Below are 18,573 nucleotides of genomic sequence, written 5' to 3'. Positions count from 1 at the left end.
GAGGCAGATGGTTTGGATGATTGGTTTGACTTTTAAGCTGGATTTGAGCTACGGATATTCTGACTTTTAACAATTTTTGGCTGGTCAGGCTCCGGCAGCGTAATCCCCAGATTCCCGCGCCCCATAAATCCAGTCCTCCCTGCGCCGGGGGCTGTGGGATGGAGACCTGCCCTGGGGCAGGGAGGGGGCATGCAGACACCTGCATGGGACGGGGCACCCAGACACCCACCGCTTGGGCTAGCAACCACCCGGCCCCGCTGCCACCACCACAGCCACCGCTAGCCCTCCGTGTGCCGGTCGTCACCGCTCCCACCGCAGCCTTGTCACCCTGACCTTGCGGGGACGATACCCCTCTCTGCTCCCGTCCAGCGTGGGCGACAGCGTTCTCCAAATCCGTCGCTGGCAGGAGCCCAGGCCCCAGCTTCTCCATCCCCCCCCCCCCCCCCACATTGTCTTTTTCAAAGGGATTTATTTAGTCTTTCTCCTAATTATCAGGAGCTGCGGACTTCCCCCTACCATCTGAGCGCTGTTACCAGCCCGCAGCGCTCCTCCTGCCGACACCGAGCGCCTGTTCTCGCCATCGCCCCCACACCCGGCGTCATTATGGTGCTGCCGTATGGAGCGCTCCGCGGACGACGTCTTGCTCGCCAGGGCATGGCCGGGGACCTTCTCCATCCCTTCCCGCAGCGGGGACCCTCGAGCATCCAGGACACCCCACCGAGGTACAGGGATCTGCCTTGCTCCAGGGCTTGCAAACAGCCTCCGAGGCTTCTTGGGGTTACTCCCGTACCCGTGTGGTTGGCCTGATGCAAGGCAAAAAAGGGCTTTGGGGATTAAATCCGGGTTCAGCCCCATTGGGGTTGGGGAAGGCTTCTGCGGAGGGCAGCTCCAGGCAAATAAAAGCCATCTCTGGGGTTTCACGGTTAACTCCGGTGCTGAGGGATGTGCAGCACCCACCCAGGCACAGAGCAGGGTCTCAGGTTATTAATTACCTGGCCCAAACCCCGTGGCTGCCCGGCCTGAGAAAAGCCATCACACCCAGCGCATCCTTCGTATTAGAATCCTTTTTATTTAGCAAATCTCCAGAGCATTAAAATAAAACTCCCATAAAACAAGGGTCATCTTTGTGTTTACATTGAATTTGTAAACTGAGCAAAAGAGGAAGACTTCTACAGAGGTCAAAGGTCACCCAGAACATCCCTTTAAGAGAAATAAACATCAGTTTTCTGATCCGATCGCGAGCTTTGGTGCTGGTCGGCAGTCACCAGCAGAGCAGAGGGTACAGGAGGGAGGGAGGGAGTGACGGGGGGTGAAGGATGCAGGGGGGCTCTAGGCAGTCTGGTTCAGTCCTGCAATCACGCAAAATTGCTTTCTTGCTGCATCCAAGTCACGAAACACCAGGGGAAAAAAAACCCAAACCTGTTTTACTGAACAGGGCTGGTTTTGAGCCCGTTTGCGAATGGCAGCGCAAAGGCTGCAGGAAGGTGGACGTGGAAAGGGCGAGCTGCGGCTCAGCACCTGCGGTGCCCGGTGGGTACCAGGGAGGAGAAAGCAGCTGCTGGCAGTGGGATGCAAAAGCTATTTCTCTCCAGCCACACACCGGGACGACGAGCGGGACCGTGCCCCTGCGGTGGCTGCGGTGGCTGCGAGCGGGGTACCCGATCCCTAGAAGCCTTTCCCCTGCCGGCTCCCGGGGGGCCTGGCAAAGCACTGCCAGAGCTGCCAGGCTTTATCTTTAGCTCTGTTCCCTCCCTCGCCCCCGCGCCCACCTCCTCGCCGCACACCGCATCCCCGGCCCCCACCAAAACACGCCGTTATATAAGCGCTCGCAGCAACCATCTGGGGCTGAGTCAGCCACGAACCCAAACGGACAGCAAGCCCACGAGGGAGGGATGCCAGCCCCCGGATAACAGGATTTTGGGGTCACCCCCCCGCCCAGTGCCATCCCTGAGTGTCCAGCATCCCCACCCAGACCCTGCGTGGGTGCTGCAGCCCAGTGAGCAGGGAGCCTGGAAGAGGACAAGGAGAAACGTCCCAGCCTGGGGGACAGGCGTGATGCTTGGGGTCATCAGGCAGTGCTGGCAAAGAGGGGAAGGCTTAATTACATGCTAATGAGGTATTGCCAAAATAAGTGTGCCAGCTGCAGGGGAAGAGGAGGGGAAGCATCAACTGGCTGGGCAAGGGGTGTTGATCTGCCAGCTCGGACACGTCTCCTTTTCCCTCTCCATCCACAACCCTGATATCCCATCGGAAAGCCTTCTGCGCATCTTCCCTTAAAGCAGTACCACCGTGCCCAGTTTGACTCCAAATTTATTCATTTGCGGGTTTTTTTTCCCCAAAGCCTAGGGTCAGGACTGGGGTCTCCTTCACCTCCTTTAAATCACCATTTTTCTCCAGGAGCAGCATTGTGGCAAGCGTTTGTGACCTGAACTTTGCAGCGTTGTGCTGATTCATGACGGCTTGTCACCGAAACTGCCTAAAACTGACAGAAAAAGGGACGCTGACTCATGTGTTTGCCTTCCCCGAGTGGGGAGAAATGTGAAAGGTGAACAAAGTACTTAATGGGTGATAATTACATTCAGTGCTGAAAAATTCAATCCATATTAATAAGCCGGCATGGTATTACTAATAGAGGCCTTTTACAATTAAGAAAAAAAGAGTATTTAAGGTTTTTAACCTTGACAGTGACCTTTTAACAACAAGTGTAAGGAAACCCCTAATTTTGTCCCACTCACACTTATAAATTTGTGTTAAGGAGAAACTCCAGCTGCCACGTTCCCGGTCTTCCCGCAGGATGCTGGGGGCTGGTTCCCCGGCAGTATCCCGTTCTACAGCGGGATGAAACCCGGCGTGGGATGGGGTGGGATGTGGCACGAGTAGCCGGAGAGCTGGCCCCTCAGTGGGAGAGCTCTTGGTGTTGCCGTTCAGGGCAGGCAGATGGGGAGAAAGGAGTCGGAGAGGGTCCACCTTAATGCAGGATGAAAAAGCAAATTGCCAGCAGGAGAGCAGAGATGCTGCTCCGTTACTATGGTTACCCCCAGAGACAACCGAGCATCCCTGGGTATCGCCCTGCGGTACCCGAGCTGCTCCCGGCCACGCAGAATGATGCTGGGGCAACTCAGGTAGACAAGGGAACAAATCTGGAGGGGTTTGTAGGGTCTGAGCTTCTTGAAACAGCCAGGAGAGAGGGTGCATCCAGGCTGGGTGGAGGAGCAGCATCTCCTGGGGAGCCAGGGCAAAGTTCTTGCCTCTCCCCCTCTGAGATATGGTGCATCACCTTAGCATGGCTGGGGAAAATTCATCAGGAAATGCCAAGGATTTGGTTCAGAGAGTTTCTGCCCGGCACTGATCCGCACCAGTTCAGGAGTCGGACCAATGTGGTGCCCTCCCCGCATGGCACCATGTTTTTGGCCAGCGAAACACAGCAAGTCCTGCCCTGGGGATGGGCAGCAGAGCGTGCAAACCCATGCCAGCTCCGTCCTGGTGGGAACCCAGAGCTCACAGCCCCTCTGCCCACTCTCTGCCTGATCAAGAGGAATTGGCCCACCCAGATTTTGGTGGTGGTGCATTTGAGCCAAACCCATCCAAGCCGATGAAAAGATACCCTGCTTTTTGGGAGACCAGAAACCTCTGCAAGGGCACAGAGAGATGCCCCGGTCCCCTGAAGCCAAAGGTAAAGAGGCAGGAGGGCAGTCAGCGAGGGCTGGTGTGATGCTGAGTTTAGAGAGGGTTTTAGCTTTTAAAGACATTTTGAGTATTAAAAGTGGAGGTTACCAGCTAAGAAACAGCCCCAACCACAGTCCATTGGCTAGCATCCCTGCCGAAAACACCCTGGGCATGCCTGCGAGGGGTAAGCAAGGTCCTTCCCCATGGAGGCAGCCACTGCCTTCCCATCCCCACTGCTCCTGGCCACGACCACAGCCCGTTGGTTTAGCTCTAACCACCAAAGACAAGGATGGTCGGAGTGGAAATAAAGCAAGGACCAAATGTCCTGGTAGCACATTTCCCTTGGTGCCAGCGTCAGCTCAGCTCCCTGGGGATTTCTGCTACAAGCAGCCACTGAGGGAGGAATTCTGGAGGCAGTGGAAATCGTCCCTGGGGAGCTGCTGGCTCCTGAATCATTAAATGCTTCCACAAATGAAGCGATGGGTTTTGTAGTGCAAACTGCTGCGCGAGGAGTCACTGCTGCACGGTAAAGCAAATCCTGAGAGCGGAGGCACAAGAGCTTTGGGAAGCTGCTGTACGGGCTGGTACTTGTCCCCAGGAGAGATGCTGGCAGGTCTCTGCAAGAGCATCCCCCACGCCCTCCCTGGCATTTTCCTTTCTGAGATCCAGCCCATGTTCTGGAGGAGAGCGGGGAGGTTTTTCCCATCTCACCTCCTGCCTGCCTGTAACAGGCCATTACCTCCCCCAATAACCCCAGCTCCTCTCCTCAGCAAGAGAAAAGCTTCCAGAAAAGCATCTGGTCCACATTTAAAGGCATTGAGATAGATATTGGTAGCTTGTTCTAATAGCTAATCATTATTAAAAGATTGCTCCTTATTTCCAAGATAGATTTGTCTGGCTTTGCCTTCCAGGAAGAGGTGGTTATTATGCCTTTCCCTGGTACGTTATGTTACCTCTTTGTACCAGTGTATTTTCCCTGTCATAAATGCTGTAATCAAGTCACCTCTCAGTCTCCCCTTTGATAAATTAAACAGGCTGTGCTCTTAAATCATGCTTAGCCCCAGCCCTATCTTTGGTGATTAGAGTGAGTGACTGGCAGTGATTTTTTTTTTAATGGGTAAAAAAACTCCCTTATGAGGGAAGGGATGGAGCTGATGGGACCCAACCGACCATCATCGGTGGGTGGAAGCTATCGGTTATTAGTTGCCCGACACGGATTCAGACCCGTGACCAGCCTGCAAAATGATGATGAATAATTTCTCCAAGTTATCTTGGTACACGAGCCCCCTTCCCTGCAGCAGTCAGATGCAAAAGCCAGGAGGAAAATCCAGGATGGCGAATCCAGGGGCTCCGTGTCCACTAGGCCATTATCCTCTCCATAAATAGCATCCCACGCACTTGCTCTGCTTTCCTTCAGCCGTGACGTACCATTAAAGACATTTAAACTGTCACTTGGCCGTGGCACGGTGTCCCCTGAGGTCCCTGGAGGAAGAAATGACCATAGGAAATAGCTCCTCATGGAGCCCAAGGGCGACAAAGGTCATTCTGGGAAGATTTGTTGGGTCAGTCTTGGATGACTAGGCTCTTTCTGCCTGGGTTCCAGACACGTTTTCCTATCTCCGGACTCCCCGCATGACTGAACCGCTGCGATCCGGTCCCCTGGCAAAAGCCCATCAGTGCAGCAGAGCAAATGGTACCCACGCACGGGGCTGTGCGGGAAGGGGGGGACACTGCAGAGCCCCCCGTCCCGCTGAGCAACCCTGCAGCCCCTTCCCTGGCAGAGAGGAAAAATTATCCTCTCCTGCAGAATAACAAGAAAAACTCAGATGTGGGGTTTCTGCTCCTACCTAGAGGCAGCAGGATGGACATTTGCTAAAAAGCTCCTAAAAAACCCCCTGTGTTTGTCCTGCTGGCTCCCCCAGTCTTGCTCAAAGTTTGCTGCACATATATATTATATGTGTGACAACTGACAGACTCGAAACCATGTTTGAATTTTGCTACAGGCAGACACTTCCCTATGATCTTTAAAATATACAGCATGACGCGAGATATTTTAAATAGATCAAAATACATTTATTACATATTTATATTATTTTCTCTAGTCTATTTATATCTTTTGGAGACTCTTATATATAATATATATAATATATTTAAAATAACATAAAATTGGCCAGTTTTGTCATCTGAAATACATTTTACAAATATATATATACATTGTCACATATATCTCAAATATATGTGCAATGAGACAGAGAAACACCGGAGGTGGAAAAGGTACAGATACTTTCATTGCATCCATCAGCTTCTCTATCACTGCACGTCACCATCGCCCCAGCGAACGGACTTGGCGTTTTACCCCTGGGAAACCAGTGCTCCCAGTTGCCAGCCTGCCCATGTGAGCTGGTGCTGGGTCTCGGTCCCCAAACCACATGGGGCCAAGACTGGGGGAGCACCGGGGTGTGGTTTTTTGGGGGGGAATGGGTGAAAGATGATGCCCCCGGGAGGGGGCAGCAGGACAGATGTGCACAGCTGGCGGGCACCGGGGCTCAGCGAGGTGATGAGTGGCATCGGGTCGGGCACCGTCCCACGTCCCCTCCCTGCTCATAACGCGGCCGGATCCTGCCCTGCGCCAACCCCCCCATGGCAGCATTCCTGAATTGGGGGCGGTGGGAGAGCAGGATCCAGCCGGAGCGCCAGACCCGGCAGCCACACACTCGTTTCGGTGTGCAAGAAATGAGGGGGGGACACACACGCACACAGGGGACTCTTTTGGTTGTCAGCACGAGAGGAAAGGAAAGAGCAGGAGGGTTTAAAAATAAACGTATTTGTTCTGCCTTATTAAAGATAGAAAAGGTGGCTCTGAATTCATCTCCTACAAAAGGTTTGAAGGTCAAGCAGGCACCGAATCGCAAAAGGTTAAGCGCTAAGTGATTGTCCCAGCCCTAAAAGACTAAGTGCACTAAATTCGGTTATGAGAAGCTAAGGCTCGTCCCGACGGCTCCCAGCCCGGGGAATCCACCGCCCGGCCGAGCGGGGCCACCGCGCGTCTGTCGGGGCCGCAGGATGCTCTTCCCGGCCGGTGGGTTTGGGTTGTAGGGCTGCGGCCGCTTTCTGCTCTCACCCGTGAATCTTTTTTGGGGTGAAGCCGAGTGGGAGCAGCAGCGGGTCCGGCCCCCGGTCCCCAGCCAGGGTGGCTGCTGCTGCCGGAGGCTGCCCTGAGTCCCGGCCGAGGGCAATCCCTACGGGATGCTGGCCAAGAAGATTAGCGGCTCTTTCCTTTCTCGGACTCTTGCCATCCTCCAAAGATCAAGTGTAATGCCGGAGTTAACTCCATGGATGGAGCGGTTTCAGCTCGGAGGAAATGGCCGGCAGCTGTTTTGGGGGGGAATGTGTCCCCTCGCACAACTCTGAGCCCCTTCCCGACGGGATCTCGCTCCATCCCTGCTGTGATCGACACCAAAACTTGCATCCCGAGAGCATCCCTGTGCCTTTCCAGCCTCTCTGGGGAACCTGAGTGCCAAACAAACACCACTTTTTGGCTTTTTTCACCTTTTTTTTTTCTTTTTTTCCCCCTTTTCTTTGATAATTCATGTGATTCAAACTACTCCTGGGCAGCCTTCCCAATGCTCCCTGATGGTAGGAAAAAAGACCAGTAGCTCAGAGCACTCACACGTAGGCAAAAATAATATTTATACGCTATGTACCGGCGTGGTCCATGGCCAGGACGAGGACTATATGATGTATATATGAGACAACTCGCCAGAGCTAGATCCTCACTAGCGGGGTTTGGGGAAGGGGGTGCGTGAACGGGGGCCGGGGAGGGTCCGAACCCCCCCCTCGCTGTGCCGGCCGCGGGCGCTCCCCAGCCCAGTTCACATCCTCCTACACAGCAGTTTAAAAATACATCTATATATATTATTCTATTCTCCCAGGTAACACTGTACAATCATAGAAGTTTCTTTAAAAGCAATAATTTACTTAAAGACATCTCTATTTCTCTTTCATTTTTATACAAATATTTACTGTGATATATATATATATTTATAAAGAAATTAACCCTCTGAGAACCCTACAGCAGCAAGATGTGCACCTTTTTTTTTATAATTATTATTTATTCAAAAGAACCTAAACGACTTAAAAGCATTTTTTTAAAAAAATAAATAAGTAGTGCGCGCACAAAATCTCTCTACCCCCCCTCCATCCTTCCCACCCCCCCCCCCAGATGCTATGGGGCGAAAAGCGAGTGGCAAAACCATCCCCCCCCGGGAGCAAAGGGACTGGCGATGGGATGGCATCCGTGTTCACCGCCTTAGAAACACAAATGTCGTGGCCGGAGCTCAATGTCACATCCCTACGTGTCCCTGCTTTTGGGGCCAGCCCGTTTGGGGCACTCGGTGCCAAAACGGCTGGCCCCCTCCCGGCGCTGCCCCCCAGGGCTCTTTTCTCCCAGTGGCTGGTTTTTAGGAGAAGCCAAAAATAGAGCAGCCCCTTGGTGGGAAGCATGGCGTGGCGGTGATGGATGCTGGTGGGAACAAGGTGGGAAGAAACTCTGCGGGGATGAAGTCCCGGTCCCCATCCCGTGGCTGGCCGGTGAGACGTGATGCTCGGAGGCACAGGGCAGCAGGGGGGGGCACAGGGGCAGCTGCTCCCCAGAGCCCTTTGCAAGAAGGAGATGGGGACACAGGACAAATTCTGCCTCTGCCACTGATGTTTGGACATGCAAGTCGTAATCCCGGGACACGGCTTCCCTGATGTGGGCGGGGAGGGGGGAGAAAAGCACCGGGAGCCCATCACGGCCGAAACAGTGCCGGGGATCCCGCTTTCGACCCCTTCTCCCCAAGGCCAGGTGCTGCCGGGGCTCCGCTCTCAGGGTTGGGTGCGGGATGCCTGTGGGTACCGAAGCCTTTCCCACGGCCACGGGGAACAGGGAGCCAAATTTTGGTTCCCAGAGCACCAATGAGCAGCACGGCCGGGATGAAGGGACCCGCAAGCCGTGTCTTCCCGGCTCCTTCCCTCTGTGCAAAGGCAGGGAGCAGGGCAGGAGCAAAGGCTTCCCACGCACGGGGTGGTTTGCTTCATGCCGTAGCAAAAGCTAAACCAGCGTGCTGTCCAGGGCAGCCCAAAACGCAGCAGACGGTGGGATGCGGGCGCTTTCGTGGGGGCAGAGCAAAGGGGATGTCGCGCCGGTGGGGGGGATGCAAGCGGGGTGCCGTGGAGGAGGGCTGGGGCATGGGATGAGTTTGCATCTCTAAGGCACAATACACCTTGAGGCCGGGACGTGGGGACGGGTTGAAGCACAAGACGGGGTGGTTTTCTCGACTGGCATCTGTTGTTTTCAGAAAAGCATCTGCCTCTGAAGCAGGACTCTCCGGTGAACGGGGAATTCATAAATCCCAGCTTGGCACAGAGACGGCTCCTGTGCTAGAAGAAGTGCAACCCAACGAGATGACTTTCACATTGATTTCCACATTTGAAATGATTTTTCAAAGGGAGAAAATACCAAATTGGTTGGAAAAGTGGGAAAATACCCAAATTTGAGAGCTTTCCACTCTCCTTTTTGTGCTTTTCACTATTTTGTCCCAGTTATGGCGAAACTTATGAATTCCCCATCGGAGATGTTGGGGGAGACCCAGCACTTCAGCAGCTGATGCTCCAGACCCCATTTCTACCCTGAAGATCATTTCCAGAAATTGGCTAATTACTGTGTTTACAATGTTTCTTTCTATCACAATCTGGCTTTTCCTTATTAGCTACTTTGCCAGTAATTACGCTACTTGGTTTCACTGCCACAGACCTCCAGCCACTTACGTCTGTTTTCTGCCTATGAAGCCATGCCAGTGGAAAAAAAAACCACCCCAAAACTGGATGCAGTCTTGTCTTCTAGCTCTTGTATCTGCCCAGCAAGTCACCCCCTCAAAGGACCCCGGTGGCTTATTCATTCCCTTGTTCACTTTTAAAAAATACTGAATCACTTCTTTCAGATTTAATATTATTATTATTATTATTATTATTGTTATTATTGTTATTATTATTATTATTATTATTTTGGTAAACAGTCTCCCAAACGGTACGGTGAAAAAATTAAAAACCCTCTCGCCTCCCTCCCCCCCCGCTTTTTCCCAAATTAAAAAGAAGTACGTTAATGTTGCATGTTATTTCAAGTGTTGTTCTTGTGCAACTGACCCAGACCACCTGCCGGAAGGAGCAATTTTTTTTTGTTGTTGCTGCTCAGTTAAAAAAAAAAGGAAAAAAAAAAAAAGAAAGAGAGAGAGAGAAAGATTTGTTTCCTGATATTTCCTCTTTTTGGATCTCGCAGTGCTCGGCTCCAAGAAAACGCTGGCGTTTTCCCCGCGGGGAGAGCAAAGCCCTGCAGGGCCGCACGGGGCGAGCACCTGCCCACACCCCACGGACCCTCCTCTCTCCATCCGTCCGTCCATCCGTCCATCCGTCCCCCAAGAGCCGGTGGCCCCACCACAGGTGCCGGGCGCGGAAGGCGCGCCGTGGCCTGCCACCGTCCCCTCCTGCAGACCGCTCAGTGGTTATTGCGATGAAACTGAAAACTATGAACGATACTAATTTCTCAAGCATTCCTATGGCACTTGCATTGTTCTGCATAATTTGAGCGGGTTGTAGGGGAAGAGATTAGAGGAGGAAAAAAAATACCCTCGGAAAAGTCAGTGGAAGGACCAAGAGTCATATTTCCGACTCCCTCCTGTACGACCGCTGATCCAACGCTATTGTGGCTTGAAGCCTATCGAACTCGTGCCTGTTGTCCTGGCTCAGGTCCTCCAAACCCCGGCTGTCATCATCTTCCTCTTCCTCATCGCGGCTCATAAAGGCCAGCTCGTTCTCGTAGCAGAAGGAGTTGGTACTGGGCAGCAGGAATTTGTTCTCCACCAAGTCCTTGGCGCTGCAGCGGGGGGTGGACGGGACCTCGTAGGTTTTGTGGAAGTGGGAATAGTCTACTTTGTACTGGTTTTTCTCCTCGAACAAGACGGGCTCGAAGCGGTGGCCCCAGAGGATCTCGCTGGCCAGGTAGGAGCTCCGAGCCTGCGTTGTCATAGCAGTGGCTTCTACCATGCCTTCCAGGATGACCACGATCTCAAAGTCGTCTGTCTCCAAGTCCTGGCGGCTGATCCCGAACAAGGGGCTGTCTTCGTTGATCTCGTGAAGAATGGTGATGGGGGACACCAAGAAGATACGGTCCAAGCCTTTATCAAACCCCACATCGATGTCTATTTGGTCGAGAGGTATGTACTCCCCTTCTTCTGTGATCCTGGGCTTAATTAGCTGAGCTCGTACGTGGGCTTCTACTATGTGGCTTTTCCGGAGGTTCCCAACTCTCCACATCAGGCAGAGTTTTCCATCTCGCATTGCCACTACTGCGTTATGGCTGAAAAGTAAAGTCTGGGCCCGTTTTTTGGGCCTGGCCATCTTTGCCATTATTGCACCAATCATGAAAGAGTCAATTATACACCCCACGATGGACTGAACCACCACCATGAAGACCGCGAGCGGGCACTCCTCCGTCACGCAGCGGAAGCCGTAACCAATAGTCGTTTGGGTCTCAATGGAGAAAAGAAAAGCAGCCACAAAGCCATTGACCTGCAGAACGCAAGGCTTGAAGGTATCGTCTCCACCCGGGTTTTCTAGATCTCCGTGAATGAGTGCAATTAGCCAGAAAATCAGCCCAAACAATAACCAGGACACCAGAAATGCCAGGGAAAAGAGCAAGAGCATATACCTCCAGCGGATGTCAACGCACGTGGTGAACATGTCTGCAATGTACCTCTGCGGCTTGTCATCCATGTTGGTGAACTCCACGTTGCACTGACCGTTCTTCTTTACAAACCTGTTCCTGCATTTCCTCCTGGTGTGGATTTTCCCGTTGCCAAAGCCGTTGATACCTGGCATGGTGGTCAACCTCAGCCCGTCTTCCTCGGAGGACACGATGCTGTAAGGGTTGACTCTGCCTGCAGTCATCCCTGAGCCAAGCCCACAGTGAAGGTGAAGGGTCTTGCGACTCCTGACGTCCCCCTGGCCCACCCCTGCCCACCCCCCAAATTCTGTTGCGGTGGAAGAGAAGTCCCAAGCTTCCACGTCTTGGTTGCCACGTCACCACGTGGATCCCGTGAGAGGCTCTGCAATGAGAAAACAAAGACACAGCCGTTACCTCTCACGGCAAAAGGACCCAAGGGGGTGTTTGGCCATGGATCTGATGACGAGGGTGGCTGCATGTTGAGCGAGGACCACCGCAACTTCCCTTACTATCCCTCCTATGGCTAGGCTGTTCCCAAAAACCACACATGAAGAAGGAGGAAGGTCTTAGAGTTTGTTCCTTCATACTACAAAACAAGTGAGCAAACCTTGCTGGGGAGACGCGGCATTTGTGGGACCCTCAACGACACCAGCGGATGAAAAACCTCGGGTAGCACTGGAGTCTCCCCCCCTTTGCTTTTCTCATGAGCTCTGCTGTCAGAGCAGGGTCAGGCTGCTGGAGAGGAAAGCGGAGAGGCCAAGCCGCTCTCCTTAGCGCAGAGATATTAATAAAGGTACGCCTGAAAGCGGCTCCATCAGTTCACATTGCCCGTGCCAGATGGACTGCTGCCCAGCACATCGCAGCAGCACTCGCTCGACCTCCTGAGCACCAGCTCTTCTGGGGTCGAGGGAAACCACAGGAAAATGTGGATTTAACCTCCGTCCCCTAGCCCGGGGATGGGAGAGAACATGGCCAACGTGCAGCCGGTTGGAGAAGGCCCAGGGAAGGCACTTGCTTGGGGCAGATGTCCTGAGGAGCAACTTTCCCAACGCATCCATTGGGACATGGAGCCATCTACGGTCACAGATGGGTTTTGCTGGCCAAGTCTTATAAAGGGACAACTGCCGCTGGGGAACAGGGAGCTGTTTTGATCCCTTCTGGAGGGTTCAGCTGCAAGGCCAGGGACCTACGCTCAGCTTTGCCTGGGAGATAGGTGGTATGGACGTGGGAGAGGTGGCCCAAGCCGGGTGGGCTCCCTGGTGCAGGTGAGCCCATGGTGGGGGAACCCATCGGCACCCTGCCAGGCTGCCGGCCCCCCCCAACCCCTCTGCGATGGCACGTGGGGCCGCATCAGGCAGTGGACAGGGTTCTGGAGAAGCCACATGGCACATCCCAAGCACCCCAAAGTGGTGGCACCGCAGGAGTGCTCCTCAAACCACTCCCTGCCCCAGCTCATCCTATTATTTAGCGACACGAGATGTGTCACCGGGGATGAAACCACTTTGCTGGCGGTGGGACACGCACGGGGCAGCAACGTGGTGGGGGAGTGGGTGCAAAGCCCCCCCACGACACCCTGTCCCCCCAGTGCAGAGGTGCCCGGCTCATGCCTAGAGGCACAGGCGAACCCGCCGGGCTGTACGTGCTGTGTCGGATCCGCCGGCGGGATCGATGCGGTCGATTCCTGCAATCAGCTCGAGTGCCCAGGGACACGCTGGGACAAGCACACCCTTTCCATTACACAGTGGCCAGGGCCAGCCCAGCGCCGGGAAGGATTGCCAGGGACAGCCTGCCTGGGACTGCGTCAGCCTGGCCAGCAACGATACCCTGGCTTGCCTTTTACTGAAATTCTCCCCAAATCTAGCCTGGGACTTGAGAATCCCTGCAGAAGCCCAGCACCACAAGCAGGAGCACTAACAACCTGCCCAAACCTCCCAGGTGCTGGACACAGACCCACGCATGCCACCATCTTATATGCCAAACAACGTATTTCCACCTGCTGCAATCCCAGCACAACTGTTTTTTAACCCCAAAGCTGCTTTTTCAAGCGCCGCAGTTATTTGTTGGGTATGACAGCAGACCAAGTGATTGCTCGCACCCGGCTGCGGCAGTCGGCACGAGATCCTCTCCCTCCTTACAGCCACGGGGAAGAGTAAAATAGGCAAGAACAGTTAATATTAATGGTGAATATTTACAACTTCATAGTCACTGCAAGTCAAATGGGACCAAAGTGGCTTTGCAGAGCTGACGTGTCGGGCTGGCTGCAGGCTCACGCTGCCGAACTCCAGCCTGGTCATGGGTCCAGAGTCTTCCTCCTGACCACACTGGCTGCATTCATTAATCTCTCTCCTCTTTTTTAATGAGAGTTGAGCATTTGGAGCCAGAAAAGGCTGCTTCTCCACCACCGCTCTGGCTCACCCCAAGGGAATATGCCCAATGCTTTTGCCACAGGATGAATGTACTGTTAGGGTTTGGGGGTTTTTTTAATTAATTCTAGATGCATTTGAGAAGTGAACAAAATGCAATGAGCTCCCAGTGACCTGCGAGAGGATTAGCTGGGGTCTGGATTAACTGTGCTGGGAGGGGAGACGTGCCTGGGTGACGCTGGAGGCAGCAGCGCTGCTCTCACCCGGGGGTGACGCTCCTGGGGACCCTCGGGCTCCCCAGTCACCATCACCGCTCCCCTCCCTCTGCCTTCCCCCCTTTCCCCCTTCCCTCCTTTCTTGCTTTCTCTGTTTCTTCCTTTCTCTCTTCCTTTCCTTTCTGCTCTTCATCTTTCTTTCTTTTCTTTTCTTTTCTTTTCTTTTCTTTTCTTTTCTTTTCTTTTCTTTTCTTTTCTTTTCTTTTCTTTTCTTTTCTTTTCTTTTCTTTTTTCTTTTCTTTTCTTTTCTTTTCTTTTCTTTTCTCCTTCTTTCTTTTTCTTTTCTCTTTCTTCCTTCCTTCTTCATTTCTTTTCTCTTTCTTATTTCTCTTCCTCTCTTTCCAAAGGTCTTTGTTTTTCTCTTCCTTTCTTCATTCTTTTCTTCCTTTTCCTTTTCCTTTTCTTTTACTTTTCTTTTCCTTTTTCTTCTTTTTCTTTTTCTTTTTCTTTTTCTTTTCCTTTTTCTTTTCCTTTTTCTTTTCCTTTTCCTTTTTCTTTTTCTTTTCCTTTTCCTTTTTCTTTTTATTTTTCTTTTTCTTTTTCTTTTCCTTTTTCTTTTCCTTTTTCTTTTTCTTTTCCTTTTCGTTTTTCTTTTTCTTTTCCTTTTCATTTTTCTTTTTCTTTTTCTTTTTCTTTTTCTTTTTCTTTTTCTTTTTTTTTCTTTTTCTTCTTCTTTTTCTTTTTTCTCTTTTTTCTTTTCTTTTTCTTTTTTCTCTTTTTTCTTTTTCTTTTCCTCTCTTTCTTCTGCTCTTCCTCTCTTCCTCTCTTTCTCTCTCCCTTATTTTTCTTTCTCTCCTTCCTTCCTTCCTTCCCGCCTGCCTCCCTCTCTGTCGCTGTCCCTCTCTCCCTCCTTTCTCTTTCCTCCCCCTCCTCCCATGTCACGCAGGGTTTCACCCTGTCTGAGCACCCCAGACGTCAGGGAGCCCTCTGCTGTGGGGGGATGCCAGGACAGACCTGAGGGGCTGACGCTTTTCGGAGACGGGGCAGCTCTCGTGACACAGCCCATGTCCCACGTGGGACCCCACATTCACCGAAGCCGTGGGACTGAGTCCTCCCCAAAACACCAAAGCTCTTGGGGGGGGACACAACCCCCCCCAGCCCCAGGCCGACAACGGCAGCATGGGGAGACGGCAGCTAAATAAAGGCGAGCAAAGTGGATCTGTCGGAGCAGGCGGCCGCCTGCGGCTCGTACTTTATTTAGCACAGTTTTGTTTGGAAATACACTTTCTCGAGTTTGCTGAAAGCTGAATTTCTGGTTTGGTTTTAATTTGAAGGCTGGAGCCCCACGCTGCCGCCGCGGGAGGCTCAGGCTGGGAGAGGGCTCGTGCGAACCCGTGGAAACTCGCGGCTGGACGGGCTCAGCCGTGGGCACCGGCTGGGGACCGTGGCCTCATGGTCACCCTGCGTTCTCTTGGGCCACGAGTGCCATTCTCCAGCATCACCCTGACATCTCCCCACAGCCAAAACCACCCCACGGTACTGATAGGAGGTGTTACAGGAGGTTCCATACCCCTCCCTGCCTCTTTCCCAGGAGTTTCGCACCCCTGACCATCACAATTTTACCCCCTGGGAACAAACTCAAGAATTCCCCTAATAATCGCTGCCCCTTAATCCCATCGCCAGCCCCAGCTTCGGTGGAGACAAACCCGTGCTGGGTGTCAGGCGGGAGCGGGACCATCCCCTGCCGCTCATGCCACGCGTCTTGTGCAGCGCTAATAGCGTTAACACGCAGGAAACAAAACAGGCCCATAATATTAATAGCGGGAAGGAACGGCCCACAGCTCCCCGTGGGCTCTGAACACAGCGATGCCATGGACTACCCCAGCTAATGAGCTGACATTAGAGGCAATGACTCCTGCCACTAAACTGCAGCAACCGAACTCCCACCGCGGAGCGGTTTCCCGCAGAGAATCCAAGTGTCTCCAGCAATCTGCCAACTGCACGGCTAATAATTTTTTTTTTTAAAAGGGAGTTAAATGTTACAACAATATTCTGAACAGCCAGCGTGCCAGGAAAATGTGTCGAGTGCTGGGGAGGTCATTAGTTAGAGCCAGCTGAATATGTCGATGCCATTTATCATTACACCTTTCCCTGTACCTCTGGAGGGGACACATTTTGGAGCCATCAGGGCTGCCGTTCCCCCCCTGCATCCTCCCAGCAGGGATTTTCTCCCGGCTCACGGAGGCGTACAGGGAACCGGGCTGCGTTCAGGTGGGATTGACCCGAGTGGGGACTTGGAGGAGTTGAGCTGGGGGGATGCAGATCCCCCAGCCGTAGGGGTAGGAGAGGTGACCATCCAGGAGGGGACGGTGCGAGGAGGTCACGCTCGGCGCTGCTGCCTGCCCTGCACCGGGAGATAACGCTGCTATCTCCCGCAGCGATGCCCTTCATGCCCCAGCAGCGGGACAGCAATGTCAGCGGCGAGGAGGGAGCTCTGCTCCCAGCACGGGGCTGCGGCTGTGCCGGCACAGCCAAGGGTGCCCAAACCGCTCCTGCTCACCCCTTCCCGACGAAAAGACCCGGCACTGAGCACCCACAAAATTGGGGGGGGGGGGGGGCGGGCAGCGGAGCTGGGGGGTCTCCCAGTTGAGGCCAGCCCCCAGCCAAGCACGTCCCCCCTCGTGCTGGGGCAGCACTGCTGCCTGAATAACTCCCTCCTCCGAGACCCCATCTTTGGGCACTTCCAATAAATTAAGGTTTGACACGGGGCAGGCCAGGCCCTGGTGAATCCAGAGGATAAAAGACCCCCTGCCGGGGGGACGGGAGAGAGGCTCCACCACAGTGCATTCCTAATGAGAAAAAACCGCTTCATTTGGGCAGGGACATGGGTAGAAAACAGCCACGGGCATAGACCCCTCCCTTGGACCCCCCCACGCACCCCCACAGCACTAGCGAGCAGCCGAGACATCGCTGTCTGCGAGCCTTGACGGTGCACGCAGGGAGGGGAAACTGAGGCACGGGGGACAAGAAAGGTCCTTGGCTGGGAGACTGGAGGTGACGGAGTGCCCGGAGAGCTGCTGGCTCACCCCCGTGTCCCCCCCAAGCCACGTGCGGATGCCACCGCGGGCACGGGAGGAGGGAAGGGGCCACGTGCAGCCCTCGGCACCGCTGGGGCCACGTGGCCCCTGCGGGGCGATGGGCTTGTGCTTAAGCACCCTAAAATTCTTCCTAAATGGGCCCTGGATGAGCGGAGATCCTGGGAGAGATCCCTTTGGAGGCTGCACTGAGCACACGGTTGGTCCCCAAATCCATGGCATGATGGGGGGGGGACACCGAGCATCCCAGTCTGGCTGCCTCCTGTCAGTTCCAGTCCCAGCACCCAGTCCTGCTCCAGCTCCCGCACCCTGCGGTGTCAGGACCCAGGGCTGTACGTCTGCCCCCCCCCTCCCCGCCGCTCCTGGGTGATGTTCCCCCCCCCCCCCCAGCAAAGCGTCAGAGGGGTCAGGAAACATCGCAGCACCCACAGTCTCCCCAACTGGCAGCCAGGTCCTGAAATCCCAGCCCACCGGCTGTTGGTCTGGCCGTTCACATCCATACGGCCAGACAGCGGGACATGGCTGGGGGGGGGGGAGGATGAGGGCAAAAGGGGGGGTGAAGGCCTTGTCAGGGTGCCGAAAGATGCCCCAAAACCCCAGGGGATGCAGCCAAACTGCCCTGTCCCTGCGACACCCTTACCCAAATCTCCAGAGTACCCCCAGCCCCTTCCCCACAGCCCCCCCCCCGGCTGCCCCAGCTTAGGGGATGGGTGTTAATACCCCAGCAAATTGCCCTGGGAAGGGGCAGAGCCCCAGCCACCCCCCCCCCAGGCAGGGGGGTCTCCAGCCGGACCCCGGGAGGAGGGGGTCAGCCCTTACCTGGTGTGCGCCCGGGGGGGTCTCCCCAGCACTCCCCGGCCATGGCTGCGGGGCGCAGGGTGCCCCGTGGCCCTGCTGCAGCCCGGGCGAGAGACAGAGAGTTTTAATTGAATTTCTAGATTATCCTGGGGGAGAAATTGTAATCTCCTTAAATCCAACCTCTGGTCGAGTCCCGTAACCTACTGTCCTGCGCTGGGGAAGGGATTTAACGAGGGGGAGGGGAAGTTTCCCAGCCTGCTGCTGCCCCGGACTCCGCACCCAACAGGATTTGTCCCGCAGGACGTCAGAGATCTGCTCCCGGCAGCCCCGCGGCCGCGGGAATTAAGGTTCTGCGGCGGCGATGCCCGATCCCCTCTCCCCACGTCCTGCCACGGTGAGTGGGGGTGTCCCGGGAGCCTTCGGGAGCTGGTGGGACTGGTGGAAGGGTGATGGAGATGTCTGGTGCTGGGTGGAGGGAAGGAGGTGGCTACGGGGTTAATGGGGTGTCTGGAGGGTGAAGATGAACCCCCCCAGGTGGGACTCGTGGCCGGGAGGTGTCTGGGGCTTTGAATTGAAATATCACCTGGCTTGGCTGTGCCAGGGGTGCTGATGGGATGTGCAAGTCCCCAAGCAAGTCCTCTTCCCCGCCTGGGCTACGGTGGATGTCTCCCTCCCGA

At 54.4% G+C, this 18,573-nt stretch overlaps 1 protein-coding gene across 2 annotated transcripts in view; it reads right to left on the bottom strand.

Annotated features, from left to right (window-relative positions):
* Nucleotides 1–5,717: 5,717 nt before the first annotated feature.
* Nucleotides 5,718–18,573, bottom strand: part of LOC142045407 (ATP-sensitive inward rectifier potassium channel 12) — a 36,343-nt gene continuing 23,487 nt past the window's right edge. Inside the window, exons 1-2 of one of the 2 annotated variants that reach the window (XM_075058913.1) lie at nucleotides 13,521–13,711; nucleotides 5,718–11,807 (exon numbers count right to left, since the gene is read on the bottom strand). In XM_075058913.1, coding sequence (XP_074915014.1) covers nucleotides 10,360–11,649 — 1,290 coding nt within the window. In that variant the 5' untranslated portion in view covers nucleotides 11,650–11,807; nucleotides 13,521–13,711 and the 3' untranslated portion in view covers nucleotides 5,718–10,359. Of the gene's footprint in view, nucleotides 11,808–13,520; nucleotides 13,712–18,573 lie in introns of those variants that run through there. The other variant, XM_075058912.1, reaches the window with a different exon arrangement.

This window comes from Buteo buteo, chromosome 27, assembly GCF_964188355.1.
Source record: "Buteo buteo chromosome 27, bButBut1.hap1.1, whole genome shotgun sequence".
In the NCBI taxonomy this organism is placed as follows: domain Eukaryota; kingdom Metazoa; phylum Chordata; class Aves; order Accipitriformes; family Accipitridae; genus Buteo; species Buteo buteo.
The sequence above is the reverse complement of the archived record's forward strand: the minus strand, read 5'-3'. Positions and strand labels throughout refer to the sequence as shown.